The sequence below is a fragment of the Natator depressus genome, chromosome 26 (genome assembly GCF_965152275.1).
Source record: "Natator depressus isolate rNatDep1 chromosome 26, rNatDep2.hap1, whole genome shotgun sequence".
In the NCBI taxonomy this organism is placed as follows: Eukaryota; Metazoa; Chordata; order Testudines; family Cheloniidae; genus Natator; species Natator depressus.
Genome location: NC_134259.1, coordinates 11,427,516 through 11,451,943, shown reverse-complemented (window position 1 = coordinate 11,451,943; position 24,428 = coordinate 11,427,516). Strand labels below are relative to the sequence as shown.

Here is a 24,428-nt window from a genome sequence, read left to right as displayed (position 1 = left end):
GAGAAAGAACGGCCAAAGGGAACCTAGTACAGGGCCTTTTCTCCTTTTCAAATTGCCTTCCTCCCGCCAAAAGAGGTTGAAATCAAAAAGCAGCACCGTTTTCCAGTGTGCTTTATTTAAAAAAAATATTTTAAAGTACGGCATAAAATCAGACACTGCCATGATGGTTCACGTAGTAACACAAGGACCTAACTCCCTTCGTAATATACTGTCTTCTCCCAGCTGTGAGCTGTGGATAAGTCTGTTTTCAAGGGGGAAGTGACAGAAAGGAACTACACCCCAAAGTTTTCAATGCATCCTGGTGAATGGGAATGCAGAGGTGTGTTCAGAATACAGTACAGTTTGAGTGAAGACTACACGTAAAGCAGCATCAAAATATGCTATTTAGAGAGCAGGTGAGGTGTCTTTCGTCTAGTGTAGGTCCCGTGGCTATTTAGAAATCAGAAAACTTCAGATTTACAGAGCAGTTCAGTACGGAACCCCGTACAAGTGTCCCGGGCAGAGAGGCCACGGAGCAGGGCTGTGCAAACTTAGCTGGAGAGGGGCTGTGTGTTAGGTCAAGGAAAGGTGATGGTGGTTAGAGGGGTTAGCTCCAGGGTCTGTTCTAGTGAAGGGCGTTGCTCCTGGTATTCAGTGGTATGTCCATTCCTGTGATGGCCATATTCAAACTTAATCCTCAGCTCACCAATCTTGGACTGGGGTAAAATATCCGGGATCCACTCAATAGTGAAAGGTGTCGGTTCCTTCTGATCAGGTGATGTGTTGCCTGGGGGAAAAGAAGCAAGAGGCGGTAGCATGTCAGCTGTATCACTCTAACAATGTATTAGACGGAGGTAATAAAATGACCTCACATACAGGGCTGGTTAAAACTAGGTTGAAAATTAAGGATGAGTAGCTGTGGGCATAGCTGGTCCTTTAGATGGCCAAGTACCCAATCTGTGGGCACAGCCAGGCTGCCCAAGTGGCATTAATTGTGCCATAATGACAATTGCTTAAAAAATAAATCCCACAAAGGCTGGCTCAAACCAGAATTCCTGGCCATTTCTGCCACAGAATTAAATCATGTCACCTGAGGCTCCATGCCCCGCCCCTTCATTAGAATAACACTTGCTTTCTTCCATCCATTGTCTTGTCTGTTAGCTTGTAAGACTTTGGGTGGGACCTGTCTCAGGGCACGATTATACAGCATCAAACACAGTAGGGCCTCTCGGTACTCCCAGGATGTAAAACCAGCCCCATTTTGCAACGAAAGGGTTTTCTCAGAAGTCTTTAACAGGACGATGACACGAGTCATGGAGCTGACAGTATCTGGCACTTGATTTCATCCAACACATTTACAAAGGCGGACAAAGCGTCACTAGCCCTGTCTGGGGCCACAGAGAGGTGAGGCGACTTGCTCAGATTCAGGCAGGGTGACATTTATCAGCATGAGGCCTGTACGCTCGTGGAAATAAGTGGTGCATAGATCTTGTGCCGACCCTCTGCACGGATGTGAATTTCACCCACAGAGTCAGTGGCAGAGCTGGGAAATTACCCCCTTCTGTTCACTTCCTCTGAAGCATCTGGCCCTGGCCACTGTTGGAAGACAGGATACTGAGCCAGATGGACCATTGGTCTGACCCAGTATGGCCAGAACTAAGGACTCCTCACACATAAATGAATCCAGGGTGTCCCGTCTGTCCCCCACCATGCTCAAGCCACTGGATGACAGTTCTCTCTTTTGTCAAACAAGAGTGGTAGGAACTGGTCAGGAGGTAACAGCTGCTTGGGTTGATTTCACTCTTCTTCCCTCTGTTATAAACTTACCAACTTTGAGGAAGGTTTTGAGTTCCAAAGGCCGGATAATTGGCTGTTTCTCCAGGCGACCGTATGTCTCCGCGATGCTCTCCACCTCAACCTTGGGGCACTTAAACAGCTCGTAGGTCCCATCCCGGTTCTGGATGAAGCTGCGTGTGATTTCCAAGGGCATCTTGCAACAGAAGCCAGGCACAGATGATCAGCAGAGAGCTTTAGGGGCCGTCAACCACCACCAAGCTGTATTTGGAACTGCAGGCTCTTGGCAGAGCTGGGGCGTGCAGTCTCAGCTTCACAGGTGCCTGCCAACCACCTCTACAGACCCGGAGAGTGGGGGGTAAGCCCATCTGAGCTTACAGTCCCTGCCCAGTGCTCCAGAAAAGAGAACCCACCACCACCACCCCAGCCCTTGCTTCTAAGCTGTAGGAGGTATTCCTGCCTGATCCCAGCTGTGGTAATCAGTTAGTCCCTCTAGCTGAGGCTGGAATATGCTCGCCTGATCCCTGCTCAAATGTTCCCACTGAAGGAACTCTGCCAAATAATGCTTTCCACTGCTAGAATCGATTGCAGACTTTCCAGCTCAGAATCACTCCGTTGCGAAGCAATCGAGGGCCCCAATTCTGCAAACTCTACGGGCGAGTCTACGCTATACAGGCTTTGCCAGTATAACTAAACCAGCAGCGCCTCCTAGTGGAGATGCAGTTCTTTTGCAGGTATACTTCAGTCACCTCCCGTCCCCGAATGACACAAGCTATACCAGCAAAAAGACAATTGCTGCTATAAGCCGAGTCTACATACAGGCTCCTAAATAACAAAGTCATGCTGATAAAACTTGGTTGCACAGATCTCACTTTACCCAGGTGAGCAGCCCCCAGGAACTCATGCGTGTGTTTGCAGGAGCCATGTCTAGCTCTGCCCTCTTTCCTCCCCAGCCTGCTGACCTAACCGACTGGGCTCCACGCTCGGTCTTTAGAGAGGAATCAGGAGAACAAACACGCCTTACCTCAGGAGTGTCAAATATTTGCTTGACCTGCAGGATGTTGGTAATGTGCCAGGTGTATTTGGAGAAGGTACCCAAGGGCAGTGCATCTTTCCGGACAAAAGCTGTGAACAGGAAGACCATATTACAGATGCTGAAACCGTAGGGCCACCGCTGTTCTATATCTGATGGCAAACTAATCTAGTAACAAGAGGAGGGAGGCCACTGCATGGGACACGACCAGCATAGTCGAAAAACGCAATTTAGTTGAAACCAAATCAGTTGGATGATGACGACACTGGATTTCTTCCACTGAAAGGCATTTTAAATGAGAATTTGTTTCAAATTGAAATTTGTTTAATTTGGGTTTAATGAACCACAATTTTGGGGCGGGCGGATGTTTGTTAAAAAAAACAAACAGATTTTCACACATAACATTTCATTTTTCCATCTGCTCTAGTCAAGGCTGCTGGGGTCTGTCCCTGGCTCTGCTACTAACTCCGTGTGTGGCCCTAGCAAATCACTTAACTTCCCTATGCCTCATGTCACTCCCCCGTAAAACAGGGATAGTAACGCTGACTGGCTGTACCTCAAACGGGTGCCCCGAGGCTATGGTTCCAAAGAGGGGCAAATAAACATATTTCTTACAAGATGTTGGTAAACTTGGAACAAAAAATACCCCTGAAGCCACAAAGATAAAATATGAGGGAGGAGCTGCTGAACTGTAACAAGTCTGGGCACTTGAATATTTGCAACAGCACCATGCTAGGCCATCTTTCTGCTGTGACTAAATGCTTCCACATATTGTTCCTCCTACTGTTTTCTGTGACGGAACCGCACCTCTGAGGTCAGAAACACAAGCTATATAGCCTGGCCTACAGGGATCCTGAAGGAGAATGTAGATGCAATACGCTCCGTGTCTAGGAAACCAAGACAACATTGTTTTGAGGCATCTGTGACGCCCCCGAAACTAGTCTCCTGTTGAGGAAAGAACTGACAAGCAGCGTGGTAAATATTTACGAAGAGGGGTTTGCCCTTGAACTATTTCACTTTAACATCTCCAAGTAGTTAGACATGAAAGCAAGCCTCAAACCACGCCTGAGAATTAGGTCAGTGTTATTACCTGTAACTTGGGTGTGATAAACTGATCCACGGAGAGGCCAAGCAACCTGCCCCACGTTCATGCAGCAGAGCGGTGACTAGAGCTTGCTTTTCAGACCCAGTGCCCTGCCATTCGACAACACTTCCTCCACTAAACATTGTGGGTGGCTAGAGGTTGGAGGAAGGGACTTAAAAACCTTGCCCATGTAGACAAGACCTACCATTTACACCAGTGTACCCTCTCTGAGGACACTCTTATTCCAGCGTAAGAGCTTTTTTGGTTTAGCTTTTCCCAAACCGCACAAGCTAAACCAGAAAAAGCTGCTCACGCATCAGAAGAGTGTGTCCACATGGGAGGTTGTATAGCTTTACATTAACACCTTAGATTATATCGAAAAAGCTTTCCCCACATACACAAGGCCTTAGAGGCAGGGAGGTCATGGCTTCAAATTGGCTGAAGCACCATTGAGACTTTGAGCAAGTCACTTGTCAGACAGTTCCAGGTAAGTTACACTGCTATGTCAGCCAGAATGATTTTCAAAAACCCCGTGAATCGTAAAGTCTTTCCCCTTGTCACCTGATTTACTATTCTCTTCTAATCAAGGCTGAAGGCGAGCGAAGATTCACACATAGATGACACACTACAGGCTACTGCCTCCGATTAAGCATTTTTAAACTAAAAGAGCAGGAAAACAATATTTACACAGCTGTTACTGCTCCGGATGAATGAACATGGTGTGAAATTCACCCCTCAGCAGAGGGCCAGCACAACACCTCAAGAGAGATTTAAGCCCTTTGATTATGAGTGAATTCCTCCCACTGGGCCTAAGGATTGTTAGTATGAATGCAGAGAATAGTCCCTGGAATATATGGAGTATTAATTACACTAATGCGTGTTGCTAGAGGAGATTTGTTACCATCTGTCACATCAATAATCCACAGCCTTAAGAATCGTAAATACGCATTGACATAGCAGCTCAGAGTGGCTGGGGAGCCGTCCCAGTCTGCGGACTGACCACCAATAGGCACTGACCAAGTGGACTGGATTGGAAAGCCACCACTGGCCTTATGTCTGGAAAAGTTGTAACCATGTAACTGTAACCATTCCACAGGCCTTATTACAGGGTCACAGCGAGTTTGTGTTCTAACCTTTCACCTCCTGGCTTTGGAGGTTTGAAGTCAGGTTGATACTTTAAAAATTGTGTATTTACTTTTTTTTTTTTTTTTTAAAGTGAGCATCAAGTTGATGTGAGGAATTGCCTGGCCCTGCAGTCTGGCCTCCTCTATTCAAAGTACAGGGACAGCATGGGCAGCGCAAAGCCTCCCGCACGCTGCCCAGCCACTGTGCTCCACTCTTGAGCTGCAGTGAGCACCTCTACAAGGAGGAGGGGAGGTGGTGTCTGTCTCTGTGGCCCATTCAGTCTTTAGCCTTTCTGCTGTGGCTGGCTGCAGAGATGTCACTTAGTGCCCAGAGGCATGATGGATTTTAGTGAGGTGGGTGGACACTTATACATTGGGAACTGGACAGTCAATTAATTTTACAGACATCAGGTAGCCACGAGTGACTTTTGCTCACTGCTGACCTGAGACAGGTGATCTAGGCTCCATATCCCACCACCAATCCCCAGAGATATCCAGTGGTCCTTTCATTTTCTTTGTAACCTGGAGGAAGCACCACGCATTGCAGCCCGGCCAACAGCGTACCCCCAACCTCACCCATAACTTTTTATACCTCACACTCCCAACGCATGGCCCAAAAACACTAAACTAGACAGATTTTTGCATGGAAACCACCAGAGATTACCCAGTGTTCAGATTTCCAAAGCTTTGCGCTTATGAGATCATAAGATCTTGTACCTGTAGTGGAATTAGGCAGCCGTTTCTTTGTGCTTCCTATGGAAATCCTCTGCTGCAGGGCATCGAAGAAAGACTGAGATATATGGAACACCAGTGGCTCTGGTTTGCCTGCACAATAAACCAAGAAGGTTTTAGAGGAGAGAAAAAAGGAGCAGTTTGACTGGAAACAGGTGGTATGGGACGTGATATTAATAAATATTCTTAAGTGCTTCTACAAGGATTTGGTTTCATTAGCACAAGAGGTAATCAGTTTTGTTTTCCCTTTAAGGTCTTGTCAGATCTCACAAGCTAGGCAGGGTCAGGACCGGTCAGTAAATGGGTCCCACTTTACAATAAGATTCCCTTTACAAATGGTTTATAAAGAGTTCATAAATGATTAACAGGTGTAATAAACAGTTAATCAATAGCTGTAGAGTCCAAAAAGTTGCTTATAACCAACTACAATACCTTCTACTGATGGACTTTTGTACCCATCCATAGCACCTTCCACCCACACCCGTAGCATGCTTCTAACACCATTTTATGAACCCATGTACCAAGTGTGAACAGCAAATGGTTGTAAAGGACTTTGAGACCGCTCTGAATGAAATGCACTAGACTGAAGTGACCTAGTTCTCATTAACGTTTGCTGTAGCAGACCCTGACTAGCCAGGGTGCATCCCCAGAATATGGCAACAGTGGAGACGTACAGCCTACACATGAGGTGCCAGTAAGGGATTTTTGTTTTAAAAAACCTAGAACGCCTGCGAGCCGGAGGAAGTTATTCAGCCAGTGGATTGTCTCACAAAACCTGCGCCAAGGCAGATCATTCACCCAGCCCCACCCAGACTTTTCAGCAAGAAACTCAGCGATAAGGTTGGCATTCCCCGCACCTGAATCTCCCGAGTGCTGGAAAATCTTTGGTTGCCAAAGGTCTCAATGTTTAAGATCCCAAATCATGAATGGTGAGATTGTCCCGAGTGCTTCCACAGCGAAGCACCCCACTGCCCTGCACAGCTAATAAGGCCTACCCAGATTTTGGGTCCAGGTTAGGTGCAGAGCATATCCCTGTAAGCACATGGGTGGGGCGAGGACAGAGAAGAGCTAGGATTGGGTGGAGCTTTGGCTCAGCTCTACCCAGCGCCAGGTGTCAGAGGAACAGCTAAATGCACCCTTGTAAGGACTGCAACAGCAGCTTTCTTTATTCCAGACACACCTCCCAGAACAAGAGGGGAGCAGGGGAGGAGTCTCCACAGCACAATGCATCCTGAGGCACTGCAGCTAATGCACCACCCTTTGCCTAAAGGCACAATCTAGCCTTAAGGGCTAAACTCATCCCAGTGCAAAAAGCCAGCACAAAGCCTCGTGCAACGACTCAGACCACGTTTGATGTTTACAGCAGTGGTTCTCAACTAGGGGTACACAGAGGTTTCCCAAGGGGTACTCAACTCATTTAGATCAGTGTTTCTCAACCTGGAGGATTGTGACTCCCCGGGGCGGGGGGGTGTCACAGGATGGGTTTAGGGGAATCGCAAGTGCAGGGCTGGCGTTAGGGGGTGGCAAGCAGGGCAGTTACCCAGGGCTTCATGTCACAGGGACCCCGCGAAGCTACGTTACATACTTCAGCCTCGGGCAGTGGGGTCTGGGCTTCAGACAAGGCTCACAAGTGAAAAACAGGCTCAAGTATCACACTGAAATGTAAGTACAATATTTATATTCCAGCTGATTTATAATTATATGGTAAAAAGGAGAAAGTCAGACATTTTTCAGTAACTGTGCTGTGACACTTTTGTATATTTGTGTCTGATTTTGTAAGCAAGTCGTTTTAAAGCGAGGTGAAACTTGGGGTACGCAAAACCAATCAGACTCCCGAAAGGGGGACAGTAATCTGGAAAGTTTGAGAACCACTGGTTTACAAAGAGAATCAAGACTGAAGAAAGTCAAATTAAATGCTTGCCCCACCCCAAGCCACATGCTCTTCTCTCTTTGACCCAGCAGATAGTTCAAGCTGATCACAATTTATGCTGCTTAACTAGCAACAAGACAAGATTCTAGGCTCTCCCATACAACACTTACCATCAAATTGGTAATGCATGGTTTGATGGATGCGTTCGGTGACACTGGCCAGCCATTCTTGGAAGGACAAGGTCACCTGTGACTCATCCAGCAGCTGATTACAGGCTAAAAGAAAAGAAAACCCTTCATCAAATACAAATGCTCTCTTTAAACAGAGAGGATAAGCATTCTTCACTTCCCCAGTGCTGTTCCCAAAGGAAACAATAAGCAGCAAAAGGCCAGATACATGCTGGATTCACACCAGAAGCTCTCTGTGTGCATACATATATATCAAAGTATATTCAGCATTACATTTATCAGACAGTTTCCAGAACTTGATGCCCTTCACTAAATGCAAAGCAGAAATACAGGGTACACAGTATATAAGAGCAATGAACAGCAGTGTTTCTGCTGTGATGAAGAAGACATTGTTTCCATTACACATCTCATTTTCAGGGGTTTATAACTACAGTTGAGTGAATGGTTTCTGACTAATTGTTTTTTTGCTGAAAAATGCATTTTTCGGGGTCTAAAACGAATTTGACGAATAGCCTTGGCTGGGGAAGAAAATTCAAAAGAGTTGAAACATTCTGTTTCAACAGGTTCATTTCAAGCCCGAATTTAAAATCAAAATGTTGTCAGCTTTAAAAAACAAACAAACTTTTTTAAAAAGGTGAAAAACGCCCAAATCAAAACAAAGAACTCAAAAAGCATTGGTGTTGGTTGACTCAAAACATTTTGGGTCAATTTGATGAAAAAATTCACTTTGTTTCCAATCGAACCAGATTTCTTCTTCAGATTTTTTGGGGCAGCTCCCAACCTAAAAAGCCATTATTCACTCAGCTCTACAATTAAAAGTCATTGGGGCCCGACAGTTGGCATGTACTGCCAAGTGTTTGTGTAACTTACACACACACACCCCTGCAACGTTACACCTTATTTTCAGATGTGTTGAGCTCCCTCAACTCAGTGGGAGCTGCAGGTGCTCAGCTCCACAGGAAAATCAGGCCTTTCATATTGCGTATGAACTTTCATACAAACTATATCCCAAAATGAGAGTCGGAACTCAAACCGGCACAGACTTGCAGGTGTGGTTCATTTTACATGCTGTGAGAAATTGTATTGAAGTCTGTGGAACTATACACAGGGCATAAAGTTAGGCAAGCAAGTAAGTATTTGCAGGATTGGGGACATAGATACATTTTGCTTAACTAAATCCTCCCTGAAATGTCAACTGGCTATGGTGCTTTTTGCTTCTAAATGTCCTAAATGGCTGCGTAGTGTCACTGTGTGCTATTAAACAAATCGCTATAGCCAATCCAGAGTTGAAAGTACTTTCAGAAAAGGGTAAGCAGCTGTTATGAGCTGAGAGAAACCTTGTTACGGGATGAGTTAAAAACTCCATTGAGATTGATAGGTGCAAACTCACACTTCAGTCAACATAACTGTAAGCATAAGCCTCCACCTAAAACAAAAAGTGTGTGTGAACCTGCCCAATGACTCCAATTTTGGCTGAGTATTGTTTCGGGGGCGGGGGGGCGAGATGAGAGAACTGAGAACGGACAAAGGCAGAGGCAAAAAGCAGGATAACCAACTAGGAGCCGGTATGAACAGTGTGACCCTAGAAAAAGCTAGAGAGAGTGTTTTTGGGTCTACTGTTGGCCCAAGAGGCTTGAGGACTAGAAGCTAAGAAACTGCTCCTTTTGTTCTTGGTTTCTCTTGCATTCACAGGAGCAGGGCTTTGTTCATTCCTTGTGAATAAACATGACTGCATCAGAGAAAACAGCAGACTTCATCAATGTCTATTTCCAACTGGAACATTCCCAGGGCCCTGAAATCTAAGTAGCCGATCGGGTTAAAAATGGACAAACTCCTCTTACTACTGCTCGTAATCCCGTTGGACTGTAGCAGGATCAGGCCCCAAAATAAGAAAAAGTAAGATGCACAGAAAAGGAACAAAGATATTTTCAGCTGAGAGTTGATGAGATACAAGAGGGAGTCAGAGATTGCAGTAACTGCTTTGAAGCAGAGAAAAGGAAAACTGATTTGTTCAGTCTTTAGCTCTTTCCTAGAAAAAGTAATGAGAGAAGAGTGCTAAGAAAAATCTAACAAACCACTGGCAATCATGAGTTTCAGGTGAATAAGGAAAATGAGTAAATAGGAAAAAAAAAGTTTATTTTATAAGACCCTGATCCAAATACCATTAATGTCAACGGAAAGGCTCTCTCAGGTTTCCATGGGAATTGGATTGAGCCTTAAATCCCTAAGTATCTATCACGGTAAACAGAAATAATCCTAAATATAGAGAGAAATAAGCGAGCCTACAATGAAACAGTTCTAAAATATACATGTATGAATACCTCAAAGAAAGCCAGGAGTTATTTGAGTTAGTGGCGTTTGCGCTTGGTGTGTCCCCAGCCAGAACGACAGTGTTGGCTCTCCCTTACTTAAATTACACTGGTGTAGCTCTGCTGGATTTGATGCAGTTATACCGGTGTTACTCAGGAGTAAAGGGGAAGAGAATCAGGGCCCCGGGCTTTAGAAGAACAGGAGCCAGAACCTGGCTTGTCTTTTTGCACAAATATTTGCCACCCGGTGGTTGTAAAATGCATCTGTTCACTGATTCTGACAAAGAATCATCTCACACAAACATGCAGCTGGGAGACGACACAAAGACAGTGACAAAGGCCAGAATAAAAGCTCAAGTCAGTTTTCTATTCCCGTTTGGCCAAACTGTTCAGTTTCATCTTAAACAATTTTTTATTTTATATTAACACAACACTATCTCCTCTACAAATGCTTTTTTTTTTTTAAACTCGGAATGAGAAGGAACAAACCCTAGCAGTTACACAAGAGAGTGAGTCAGCGCCATCTTTCAGACAGACACTGGTATTCAGGTGTATAATTTTGCCAATATGCAGGAGGAATTACAGAAGAGCAGCACAGAACCATCAGTTGCAATAGATTCATAGATATTACGGTCAGAAGGGACCGTTATGATCATCTAGTCTGACCCCCTGCACAACGCAGGCCTCAGAATCTCACCCACCCACTCCTGCGAAAAACCTCTCACCTATGTCTGAGCTATTGAAGTCCTCAAATCGTGGTTTATAGACTTCAAGGAGCAGAGAATCCTCCAGCAAGTGACCTGTGCCCCATGCTACAGAGGAAGGCGAAAAACCTCCAGGGCCTCTTCCAATCTGCCCTGGAGGAAAATTCCTTCCCGACCCCAAATATGGCGATCAGCTAAACCCTGAGCATATGAGCAAGATTCACCAGCCAGATACCCAGGAAAGAATTCTCTGTAGTAACTCAGATCCCACCCCATCTAACATCCCATCACAGGCCATTGGGAATATAGGGTCTGATTTTCATCTCACTCCATTGCAAACCTGGAGTTATTCCAATGGAGTTACATCAGCGTCGGTGAGAGGAGAATCAGGCCCATAATGTTTCTTTCATGGCCCTTGGTTTGCAGCATTTTTCCCCACTCACTAGGTATTTTTGTATTTCTGCTGCTTTTATGGCTGAGCGAAAGAGACCGCAGAAATGAAACTTACCTTGCCTTTTTAGTGAAGATGCAACAGCTGGCTTTTTCAGTCCGCTTTTCCTCAGATTGCAGTTGGCCGGATCTTGAGCCAGGAGTGGGCTATTTCCTTGGGTACCTTAGGTTCAATTTAAAAAAGCTTTAGTTTCCAAGCTTTAGCGACATATTCTTTGTAACCTGCAGAGCTAGAATAGTCGCTTCTGATAGTCAAGTTTAACAACTGAGATACCCAGGGGCTCCATCCTTGCACAGGGATGGAATGGACGAGGTGCTTTCCACCTCTAACAACCAGCACCTCACATGCACTCAGAGACAAGACAGAGGAAACATCTAGTTTCATTGAATCCCGTTAAAAAATCATAGGCTGGTTAGAAGATTCAAATGTTCCTCCAAATCAACCATGACCTGATCTAACATCCACTGAAACCCCTATTAAAGAACTGAAATGGTCCCTTACCAGATGCTTCATCTTTTTTCCTCTTTTTTGGCTTGGAAGCAGTGGGCTCGCCAGCCTGCACGGTGGATTCAGGATGGCAAACTAACTGGGGCACTATGATCCCTTTGAGACCTGGAAAAAACAACCGTTGAGTCTTTATAACGAATCAATTATAACTAAGCGCAAGGTTAAGGCAACATCCTGGCCCCGATCCTGCAGACATGTATGTGCATGCTTAAATTGACAGACGTGCACAATCCAACTAAACTCAGTGGGGCTACCCGTGTGTGAGGTTCCTCACCTGAAAGTGCAAGATCTAAATTTAGTCTGTACTTCAAACGTCCCCAGCTTTGTTCACTTCTGACCATTTCTCCCTCTCCACGTTAACAAGGGGCCTTTTTCTGCAAATCCTTCCTCAGCACACAAGTAAGGATCTCGGACTGTCAAGAAGCCACATACCCAGAGTTCAGCTACGCTGAGTTACAGGTGTGAAAAAAATAAGTAGCAACTTTTAGAGTGAGAAAAGAGCTTCTTTCCCATGTGTACACAACTGTAAGAATTAGAAAAACAAACGGGAAAATCAAAAGGAATACAGACATGGATAAGATGTCAGTGTAAGCTTGGGTCTCCATTGCTTGTGTGTGCAGCGGCTTTTGCTTCAACATTAGCGATCCTAACTAATATCAAACCACAACACACCTCTGTACAGCTGGCACAACAGCTCCCGTATTCAAGGCAAGATTAATTCATTCCCAATGCAAACAGGGACAACTCTGACTTCAGTAGGAACGGTACATGCTTGCACCAGGGTTAGCTGATTTCCAAAACATTTGGCTGAAAGGATTGCTTTGTAATTTAAGAGGTAAAGAACTCAATAGGCCAATTTCTCTCATGGGATAGCGCCACCAGGTTAAATGGTGTTACATGAGAGATTAACCTGGCCCAGTATGTACACCTTGGCAAAGTGGTGGTGGAAATGGACATGGTAACAGCTGAACAATAACCATAATACCTTGCACTTCTTTACCACTTCTCACCCAAAGATCTCAAAGCACTTCACTAATCAGTTAAGCCCCAAAAGTTATTAGGTATTATCAAGTTCTATTTTATAGATGGGGAAAGTGAGGCACTGATGGGTTAAGTGACTTGCCTCGGGTCACACAGCAAGTCAGCAGCAGCATTAATGCGTGTTAATATACTTTGGCCAGTTAGAGCCTGGTTCTGATCATACACCAATTTCACAGCACCTAGCAGAATGCGACCTTGATCCGTTACTGGGGCTCTCCCCTGCTCCCCAGTACAAATAATAATTTACACTGGTGTAGCGCCAATGCCTGATCTTAATTACACTGGCATAAATCAGAATTAGTCCCGTAGGGCCAACATTTTTAAAGGTATTTAGGAACCTAAATTCAGTAAAGGTATTTATGCTTGGTGTCGACTGGAATTTTCAAGAGCACCTTGGTGCCTAACTCCCTAGGTCTATCTTTAGGTCCCTAAATAGCTAGCAAAATCAAGCCCTTAATGTTCACATAGCCAATTTGGTTTTGCTAGATGTTGGAAATAATTTCCCTAATTAGTTTACTCAGCTTCCACACAAGTGTTCTTTTATTAGTCCAAAGGCCACTTGATGTAGATTACATCCAAAATTACTCCCTTTTACTCTATGTCCAGTTAGAAGCATTGGCCAAATACTCACAACAGCATACCTTGGGAGATATATTCACGTCACGGCATGACTCCAGAAGGGGAAAGAATAGCTCTGACAAAGAAACCCCTAAAACCTTGCCTTTTATACACTATAATAGACAAATGACATTATTGCTGGTTACTGCACCTTAGCTAAACCCACAAGAGGCAGTTTAGGGCTGAATTTTGGCCTTCCCCCTCCACTGAAGACAAGATGAACCTCATCAAGGTTTTCTGTCCAATTAAGCGTGTTGTCTTTATTTTTATTATCTCAACCCAAACCTTAAAGAAGATAACCTTGATATTTCAGGGGTCACTACCGATTAAACACAATCCTTTCTCATCATCTCTTCTTCTGGCCACATACTTTGGGCTTATCACTTGTGCTGACATCCAAACGCAGGTTAAAACTGTCGTTCATCCAGGCCCAATGTAGGTCTATATTCCTACCCTAGTGAAATTTTTTAACTTCTCACAAACCAGGCATCCTTCCCTGCAAAATAAAGAACTTATCCACTCTAAACCAGGCGAGTAAGGAGCTTTCAGAGGCCGCGAGAATAGATTCTTTCAAAGCTGTATTTAAGCAGGGTTGATTAGACAGTCATCTCTTAACATACACCACTTAAAGACCCAAATCCACCTTCCTACCCAAAAAACCCCTTTAAAACCCATTAGTCTTGTGTACCCCTCACCCCTGAATGGAGAGATGCTCCCTCCCAATTTAGCTACCCCAAGAGAAACTCTTGTCTGCCTCCCACTCCTGGGTTCTTGATTTTCTTCCACATAAGGCAGCCCAGCAATGATCCACTGTGTTACTGCCTCTGACTCAGTACTCCCACCCAGACCATCCACATAAAGTTTCTGCTTCCTCTTCTAAAGCAAGTTACTTACATGGGGATGAGGTGGGTAATCAAGCCCGGGGTGGGGGAGATGGGAAGGGGGCTATAGCCCCCTATGGTTCTGATCTGCTGCGGGCCACATTTGTTTTCTGAGACGGAGACAGAAATGCTCTGTGGCAGGCATGGTTTAGCAGTCGTCAGATGGGGGAATGGACAGCAGCTTTCAGGCAATCCATCCTCATGCAGACACTACCCATCAGTTGGAATATTGCTCACCAAACCCTGGGCTCTCTCATTCCCACCCACCCCCATCTTTTTTCGCTCGCTTCGTCATTCTAAACCTCCCTGCAGGCCCACGCCTGCCCTAGCCCCGCTTACCGCTGGAATCGTAACTCAGGAAGTCCGAGAACTCCTGCGCCAGGGTCTCATCACTGGCAAAGGCAGAGATGCAGGCGAAGAAGTGAATGCATCTCTGTGCGGCCTCTTCCTTGGCAGAGCTGGCCTTGCTGGATTTCAGAGTCTGGCATGAGCAGAGAAATCTGTGCTCTGGTACATTCTTACTGCTCATCTTCTGAGCAAAGGAGGCGTGGAGATACCCCAAGCTGTGCTTCTGACTGGCCTTGCACTTCACTACCAGGATGTTCTTGGTAATCCTTTGCACCAGGGGGCCGGTGGGCTCCGTTGCCAGCTGCCAGATGGTTTGCTTCGTTTCGGGGGAGGCCTGCATGGAGTTTAAGATGGAGCTTTTCAAGGTCAAAGGGGTGGCCTCAGTCTGACAGTTCACAGCCAGCTTGATGTGCTGGCACTGGTTTTCCACCACGCCTTGAGTGGCTGCCTTCAAACATGACGGGACGTAGCAGCGCCCGGAGCTGAGCTGCGTGATGATGGTTCCATCCACAGTCTGGATGGTTGTCTCTGAAACCCCCAGCTCCACAAAGCACCGGTAGTCTGGCCCCCTGTCTCTCTGCCGTACCGAGTAGATCTGCAGATCCGAGCCCGTGATGATCTTCACGGCGTCGACGCCGGGCTGCTTCCGAGCGCCGTAGCGGAAGATCGTCCCGCAGGTTTTGTTCTTGCAGCTCAGCCCTCGGGTGCCGTTGTAAGTGCCGCACCGGGGACATTTCCTTATTCCCCTGAGCGTAGCTTTTCCCAAGTCCGATAAGAAAGCTGGGACTTTAGTCCTCACTGAGTTCGGGTCCATCCTCCAGGGAGCCTGAAACATCAGAGAAGTCAAGAACTCAGTCAAACTGGATCTCCTGCTTTGCTCCCTTGCTGCTCATATTATGATAATTTGTATTACAATCGCACCTAGAGGCCCCAATGGGGCTCAATGCCCCAGTGTCCTAGGAGCTGTACAAACACATAATGAGACAGCCCCTGCCCTCAGCAGCTCAACAGACAAAGCAGACAAAAGGTGGGACACAGAGGCAGAGAGAGGGGAAGTGACCTGCCCAAAATCACATGACAGATCAGGGCAGAAGTTGGAACAGAATCTAAGTCTCCCCAGTCTCAGTCTAATGCCCCATCCGCTAGACCATGCTGTGTGTTTCAAATCATCTGAGTATAATAAAGGATTAAAAATTATACTTCAAAGAGCGTCCTTACCTGTGTTGTTCATCATAGCTTCTCTTAATCAAAGAATTGAAAAGAATGTAGGATTAAATCTTCAAGGGGCCCGATAGATCACAGAATCATAGAATATCAGGGTTGGAAGGGACCTCAGGAGGTCATCTAGTCCAACCCCCTGCTCAAAGATGCAGTCAGCCTCATGCATACATAGCCACATTCCAAGCTGAGAGACTCAGACTGTGTGAAGTGGGGCACTAGTATGGAGCAGCCATCAGCATGTTCGTCAACATGCCATTTAACCCTAAGAGCAGCACTGAAGGTGGGGTGGTGTTTTTGAAGCCATGTCAGGGATCTGGATGCCCTATTCCAGTACATTTCTTTGAGAACTGGGTGTGCAAACCTCTTAGGCAGCTCTGAAAATCTCAGTCACATTGGTTAAAATAGTGGTGGCTGACTGATCCTAGTGTTTCTTTAGCTGGAGGTGATAGGTGGGCGCTCTTTCAAAAAAAAACTCCGGAGAGACAATGCTCTCTCTATGTGTCTCTCTCAGACACACACACACACACACATACACACACACTCAGCATCATGTTCAATCTATATGCTATTTTAAGTCTCTTCAGTCCAGGAGAAAGTAAAGTTTAAAGACACTTACTATATCAATAGGGCCTTCATTTTTGGTTTTTATTTTAATTTTTCCCGGGAATTTATTGGTGTTTATTACTACAACGACGAAAAGAGGTGAAAATCAGTAGAAAAATCTATTAATAATTTTTCTGGGTAAATATCAGGGTTTATTTTGGTGGACGGAAGGAGAGGGGAAAAGTATTCAGTGGATGAATGTTTTGATGAATGGGATTTAATGTGGTTTTCTGCAGAACTAAAACAGAACTCAGAACACAATTTCTCCTCTGAGTTTAAGAAAACAATATAGCTCTAATCCCCAAATAAAACTTTTCATTTGAATAAACAGTTTACAGTTGCACACCTAGTACTATTAGCCAATAAATATTTACATTTAAGAATTGGGCCACATCACTTGCAGCGCATACACTCAACTCCATCCTTTTCTCCTGGTTTTGTTTTTTTAAAACTTTCCTTGTGTTCCGAAACGCACTCTGATACAGATTTTTGTTTTCTCCCCATTTTAACGGGTCAGATCTTTAAACCGTTCCCTGTTAACTGCTTGAAATGTGTCCGGGGTGGGCGTGACGGTCGTCGGTACGTTCAGATGCGCCGGCACTTCAGGGCTTGCGTGCGTGCCTGTTTGTTTATTGTGTGTATCTTCTAGCCTCGCTTCCACAGGCAGCTTTGCATAGACACACAGACTAATGTATTCTCGTAATACGATGTAATTCATGCAACATACGTATTTTCCTAATAGAACAAGTTATTTTCTATATATTCGAATGATACAAAAGTAGGGTGAAAATCGGGGAAAAAAAATGAATAATACTTTTTGTAAAACCCAAGATTTTTTCAGTAAAAATCAGTTTAAACTGAAAACAAAGAAGCCTATATATCCATAATACTGTTGTACCCACCCTGAGGCCTGGTCTACACACAGTTTTTATACTGATATAATTATTTTGATTAGAGGTGTGTGTGTTTTACCAATTATACCCGGAACATAAAGGTGCCTTATACCAGTATAGCTTATTCCTGTCCCTCTGTCCCATATGGGAAAAAGCTATTCCAGTATAAGCACTTTAATAGTGGTATAAACGCATCCACACGAGGAGGGTTGTACTGTATTACTTATCCCCGTATAATGAAAGTGGTATAACTTTTGTGTGTAGACAAGGTCTGAACTTAAAACCCTGATCAGAATGGCATTACTATGATATTCCTACTATGTAGGGATCTCATCTTTCAGCCCTAACTCAGACGTAGGTCTGCTAAAGCCAAAGAGCCTCCCTCTTCCGGGTGTAAATCAGGAATAACTCCACTACACAAGTGTTAGAGGCAAATCAGGCCCCACGAGTCAACTCAGAGTTAAGGCTGCAAGGATCAGGGTCTTGACCCCTTGCTAGCAATCTGGATACTACTTTAAGCACTAGGGCCCAGAGCCTCAAAAGGATAAAGGCATCTAAATGGGATTGCAATGCAGGTATCTGAATATCTTTGATGTTCTGGGCCCAAGGGTCAAATTCTGGCAGGGTTGTCTCAGCTCTTCTAAGGCAGAAACACTGACTTCTACACAGCTTGTTATCAGGGGTCTTTTTAATGTGTCCTTTGAATATATATAAAATCTCCTTTCTCCTCTGCATGGACATAAAAATCCCCCAGCAGCTTTCAACGTGTAAGGGTTTGCTCCAGGCTCATGGCCAAAATCTGCTTACTCCCCACTGCTGCACAGTGAGCTATGCACTGGCTCTCTGTAGGACAGCTGGCCTCCTGCCCAGATGGTAGCCTCCCTTCAAGTGTGAATGCCTTGTTCTTGCCGGTCATGGGGCTGAGAATGAGAGTTCTGCATGTGGCTTGCAGGAAGTGGTCAATGGCAAACTGAATTGGGAGGAGGAAAGGCACATAGAAATGTAAGGGTACATCCTTAGTGGTTACTAAGAGAGTGTGAGTTAGTTCCATGTGTAGGAGTGAACAGGGCGATGACCTGAAAGAGAAGGGGAATATGAGAGTGGGAAAACAAGATAAAAAAAGTCACTGAGATGAGGGAACAGTTGTGCAGAGCCCTGAAGGTGAAGATATGGGGTGATCGACTATTTTCCACAGTTGATTATAGATATCTGTGGGCATTACAGCTGGAGTTCCCAGCATGCTGGGAAGTGCAGACAAAAAAAGTCAACGTTATATACCACAGATTTATAAATCCCATCCCTGCCTCCACCCACACCACCACAATGTTACCCAATAATGCTGCTGACGCTTCCTTCAGAGGAAAAGCAACATAGGATGTAAGTTGTACTCACATCTTCAGCTAAGAATGTCTCATGTGGGCTCTGTGCTTGGGGGGATGGGAAAAGGTCAGATCTGATGCTTTCAAGTCTTCCTGGAATTCTGATCAGTGTCTAGCCTCTAAATTTTAGAGGTGTCATAATAAAGAAGTTCCGTTTGATCCGTCGGTGGCAGACTGTCATGCTGTTGCTGTGAGAGCACAATAGATCCGAGCTGCACAGAGGGTAAGACCTTGGTCTACAATTAATGCAGCAGAAAGTGACCTTTGGAACATACTGGACATCCCAGGAGTAGAATGTATAAGGCTAGGACTTGAATGATGTGGGCTAGGACTTTGGCAAAAGAATGAGAGGACCAAGTGATCTAATGGCTTTTACTATACAAAATGAAAAACTAGGCTAGGAGACTTAGATTTGTATTTATTTATAATTTTGACTGGTAATATCAATGGTTTGTTGTAAGCTTTTTTTATCTATTTAAATTTTTCACAGTTGCAGGAAATTATGTGGGGGGGGAGAGGGGAGGACCAAAATGATTTAATGACAGTAGATGTTGAGATTAAAAGTTAAAGCTTTATAACTGTTAAACACAAATTGTCAATGTCACATGTCAAAATACACAAAATAAATACCCTTAAGTCAAACTCTAGTAAGTTCTCAAATAGTTCTTTTCTTTCTTTGCTTATCTGTACATTCTGATCACCAATGAAAATATTTTTGCATTGACTTCAATGTACAGTGAAATCAACATTTACCAAAAAAAATCTCATCGTTCCAAGTCTAGATATAACCAAAATAACTAGGTCAGAGAACAAGTCCTTACTGAGACCATTAGCAATAGCCCAGCGAACTTTGTAAGAAAACTGAAATCTGCCAATGTTTTGTAGGTGGGAAACACTATGCAATGAGAACTATTCACCTATTTGTGCTCAGAGCTACCTTATGATGGAGCAAAGGATGATGTCAATTTATTTCACAGGATTTGGACCTTGTCATAAGTGTTATTATTTGTTCGTTCAGTGCCAGCAATGTGCACGACAGAAGATGAGACACAAAAGTAAAGCTATTTCCTGCCCCAATGAGCTTCCAATCTAAGCAAGACCGAGTTGACACTGGGAACCAGATGAAGAAATAAGTTGGATGTTTGTTTTTATTTGTGCGGTAATATTGTTGACTCACAAAGAGATGAGCGGTGAGGAAGGATTTTAATGTATGACAGATTCACCCAGGACTGAATGAGACGTTATGGAACTTTGAAGAACAGCTACCAAACATGTACAAACTTGGCTATGTAAAGTAATCCCATAACGTTACAGATTCAGAGGAATCTCTATGTTTTGTTATTTACATGTAAAAACAAAAAAAGCATGTAGCCGATACACAGAGATAATAAGAGTTCAGAAAATACTGGAGAAAAAAAATGTCATAGCATTTGAAAGACTCGTTAGTGGGATAATTTGGGTTGGTCTTTGTTCCTTGATTTATATTTAAAAGATGCAGATGAAGAGTATAGAAGTATTATATAAGCAGTGTGTCTGAATGCAGTTGTTTGCTAGGGGTCTTTCCTTCCTTAATCACATAGGGCTTGAATAAAATAAAAAGTTAATTTACAAGCTAGGCTGAACAGATTGATCCAAATCATTTACAGCTTTTAGACCTTTCTAGATTAAGTGAGTCCAAATTTTGCTGCACTGTCAATATGCCAGAAGCCCCAGGGCTGTCCCTATGTAGCATGATCGGGAAGCAGCTTGCATCCAGCCTCTAATACAGAAGGGTGGTTGGTACATCAGATGAGTCACAGCACACACTATCCTAATCCAGCATTCTTCAGGATGAAGTTCCTTTCGCTTTGCCACAATGAATTAATTACACGAACATGACGCAAAAATATTGTTCTCTAACAACCTCTGCACCATCACATCACCAAATATTGAAGAAGCTGTCGTGCAGAATGTCGCGTCATAATATCATGGTAACTCAATGGCTACCCTAGGCATTTCTGGCAAAAAAAAATTCCCACTGTTGCTAACACTGGCGTGCTGGTGTTAACAACAGTAAAGACACTAATGTAGACAAGGGTCCCAGTGTTTTTAAAACCCTATCATTTGGCAGGTGCTCAGATCAGGGTTAGACACGACAATGCTCAAACTGACCACAGGTGATGTGTCTATCCGCGCTAAAACTATCACAGATCTGCATCACTTTTAACAAAAAATGAGCAAGTTTTGCCAACCCTCCTGCCCCGAAAACCCTTGGGTAGTCACAGCCTCTGATGGTTGGAGGATGTCACATTACAGCACAGGTTGACCTGATAGTGGCATTTCATGGTGATGCCACATCATGATACAAAGATTTGTGATTTCCCAATGGCAAAGTGTTTTGATGTTTACAATGTAGCAATGATGCACAGAGATTTTGCGAAGTTACCATAAAGATGCAAATTCTGTGTCTTCAAGGCATCATCACATCACTATGCCAAATAATATGACATCACAATACAATGACGCCATGAAGACAATAAAGGACCCACAACCTGGTCATGTGCACCTTTACATCATCGCATCAAGAGGCCAACACTGTGATGTGACACTGATGTCATACTACAGTGACTTCACAGCATCACTTGGTCTACCAAACGCAGCCACATGCGCTGTGGCATCCTTATATTGCGGTGTCACAGTGACTGCAGAGATGACACAGCACAGTGTCACAAAGGTATGTGTGTCGCAGTACCATGGCTACACCAGTGTCATAGTGACACTGATGACATCACACAAGTGGTACCACAACACCACGGTTACACTTCTGTGTCACCATGGCACTGTTGACATCACATAAGTGCATGGGCCGCAGCACCATGGTTACACCCCTATGTCACAGCACCATCGATGACATCACATAGGCACATGTGCCGCCACACCATGGTTACACCTCTATGTCACAGCGACATCGATGACATCACATAGAATCATAGAATATCAGGGTTGGAAGGGACCTCAGGAGGTCATCTAGTCCAACCCCCTGCTCAAAGCAGGACCAATCCCCAATTAAATCATCCCAGCCAGGGCTTTGTCAAGTCTGACCTTAAAAACATCTAAGGAAGGAGATTCCACCACCTCCCTAGGTAACGCATTCCAGTGCTTCACCACTCTCCTAGTGAAAAAGTTTTTCCTAATATCCAACCTAAACCTCCCCCACTGCAACTTGAGACCGTTACTCCTCGTTCTATCATCTGCTACCACTGAGAATAGTCTAGATCCATCCTCTTTGGAACCCCCTTTCAGCTAGTTGAAAGCAATCAAATCCCCCCTCATTCTTCTCTTCCGCAGACTAAACAATCCCAGTTCCCTCAGCCTCTCCTCATAAGTCATGTGTTCCAGCCCCCTAATCATTTTTGTTGCCCTCCGCTGGACGCTTTCCAATTTTTCCACATCCTTCTTGTAGTGTGGGGCCCAAAACTGGACACAGTACTCCAGATGAGGCCTCACCAATGCCGAATAGAGGGGAACGATCACGTCCCTCGATCTGCTGGCAATGCCCCTACTTATACATCCCAAAATGCCATTGGCCTTCTTGGCAACAAGGGCACACTGTTGACTCATATCTAGCTTCTCGTCCACTGTAACCCCTAGGTCCTTTTCCGCAGAACTGCTGCCTAGCCATTCGGTCCCTGGTCTGTAGCAGTGCATGGGATTCTTCCGTCCTAAGTGCAGGACTCTGCACTTGTCCTTGTTGAGCCTCATCAGATTTCTTTTGGCCCAATCCTCCAATTTGTCTAGGTCTCTCTGCATGCATGCACCGCAGCACCATGGTTACACCTCTATGTCACAGCGACATCGATGACATCACATGGATGCATGCGCCGCAGCACCATGGTTACCCCAGTTGTGTCACAGCGACATCGATGACATCACACAGGCACGTGCGCCGCAGCACTATGGTTACCCCGGTTGTATCACAGCGACAGCATCGCTGATGTCACGGGGTGCACGTGACGTAAGGAGGGTGCTTGTGATGGCACCGACGACACACGCTGATGTCACCACTCTCCCACACCAGGGCCCGGGGAAAGGGGCCTGAGACCCCCCTCCCGCCCCACTATTTCCCAGCAGCCTCTCCGGCCTCCCTGATGTCATTTCCTGTTCCGGGGGGGCCACAGCGGGGCCCCTCCAGAGCTAGACTTCGGCCTCGCGTCGGCCTTACCTGGGCGGCCGCCCCGGGCCCCGGGTCCCAGCCGGGCCGCCTGCGACGGGAGTCAGCGAGCGGCCTCCGCCATGGCTCCTTACAAACGGCCAGCGGGCCTCGGCTGTAACGGCAGTCCCCATTGGTCTGCTGTCCGTCACGTGGTGGGCAGGCTGAGCATGATGGGAGATGTAGTTCCGCCTGGCAGCAGCAGGCCGACCACCTCGCTTGTAATTGACTAGCGCGCTGGGGTGAGCCTGCTGTGGCTGGAGCTCAGGAATGCCTGGGAGTGTAATTAATCTAATTAATGAATGGGCGTGAATTAGTGTGCCAGTGAGTTAATGGGTGCGAGTGCAATTAGCAAATGAGTGGATGAATGAGCCGCTACGATCAGGGTCCTAACTCCAGAGTATCCCTAAACCAGTGGTTCTCAAACTTTTGCACAGGCGACCCCTTTCACAGAGCAAGCCTCTAAGTGCGACCCCCCTTTATAAATTAAAAACACCTTTTAATATATTTAACACCATTATAAATGCTGGAGGCAATGCAGGGTTTAGGCTGACAGCTCACAACCCCCAGTCCGAGAACCCCTGCCCTAAACCTACCAGAGGCTGAGACTAAACAGAGGATAGGTCACTGGAAATTGTCCTGTTCTGTGCATTAGCCCTGAAGCATCTGACTCCAGTTGGATGACAGGATCCTGGGCTCCACGGACTGACAGCTGGTCTACACTAGGAAGTTCACTGGCGTAGCTATGTCTCTCGGGGTGAAATCCACCCCCCCCAAGACACATAGCTATACCACCAGCATAGACAGGGCTAGGCCACTGGAAGAATTATTTCATGAAACTCGCTCCTGCCTTTGGGGGAAGGTGGATTACCTGTGCTAATGGGAGAACCCGTCCCAACAGCAGCTACACTGACACCCTTAAGAGCATTACCACTGTAGCTGTAACTTTGTCAGTGAGTTAATGGCTGGGAGCGTAACTGAGTGTGAATTAGTAATCATGTTACAGTGGGTGTGCCGAGGTATAGATGTGAATTTGGGCTTGTCTAAACAAGAAAGTTTTACTATTTATACGATGCTGTACCAGCATAATTAAGCCACCTAGCTCTACCGCTATAAAACATCCATGAACACTTGTTCCAGAATAAGTGGCTTTTTGCAATTCAGCTTAATCACCACCACCACATGCTCTTAAGGATATTCAGAGGGGCAGTTATAGTGACATGGGGCTTTAACTTCACACCTTACATGGGTGTAAACTTTCCCTAAAGAGACCAGGATTGCACGAGTTTAGTGAGAGAAACACTCATTAAAAACACTTTCACTTATGTGTTAGTGAATTACACATTCCCATTGGACTCGGGGCCAGATCTTCAAAAGCATTTAGGCTCCTAACTGCCATCGATTTCACTGGAAGTAAGGAGCCTAAATAACTCTGTGAATCTGTGCCTAGGTATTCACAAGTATTGCCAACCCCAACTAT

At 45.2% G+C, this 24,428-nt stretch overlaps 1 protein-coding gene across 2 annotated transcripts; it reads right to left on the bottom strand.

Moving 5' to 3' along the window:
* Window positions 1-70: 70 nt before the first annotated feature.
* Window positions 71-23,128, bottom strand: C26H2orf42 (chromosome 26 C2orf42 homolog). Of its 2 annotated transcripts, XM_074939919.1 has the most exons (9): window positions 22,961-23,128; window positions 14,655-15,489; window positions 11,770-11,880; window positions 11,326-11,430; window positions 7,787-7,891; window positions 5,732-5,839; window positions 2,798-2,898; window positions 1,807-1,969; window positions 71-766 (listed from the first exon to the last, which is right to left on the bottom strand). In XM_074939919.1, the coding sequence occupies exons 2-9, from the start codon at window positions 15,475-15,477 to the stop codon at window positions 558-560; spliced, it is 1,725 nt and encodes a 574-aa protein (XP_074796020.1). In that variant the 5' UTR covers window positions 15,478-15,489; window positions 22,961-23,128; the 3' UTR covers window positions 71-557. The 2 variants fall into 2 exon arrangements, with proteins under 2 accessions (XP_074796020.1, XP_074796019.1); XM_074939918.1 differs by lacking the exon at window positions 22,961-23,128 and having other exon boundaries at window positions 14,655-15,498.
* Between the last annotated feature and the right edge of the window lie 1,300 nt (window positions 23,129-24,428).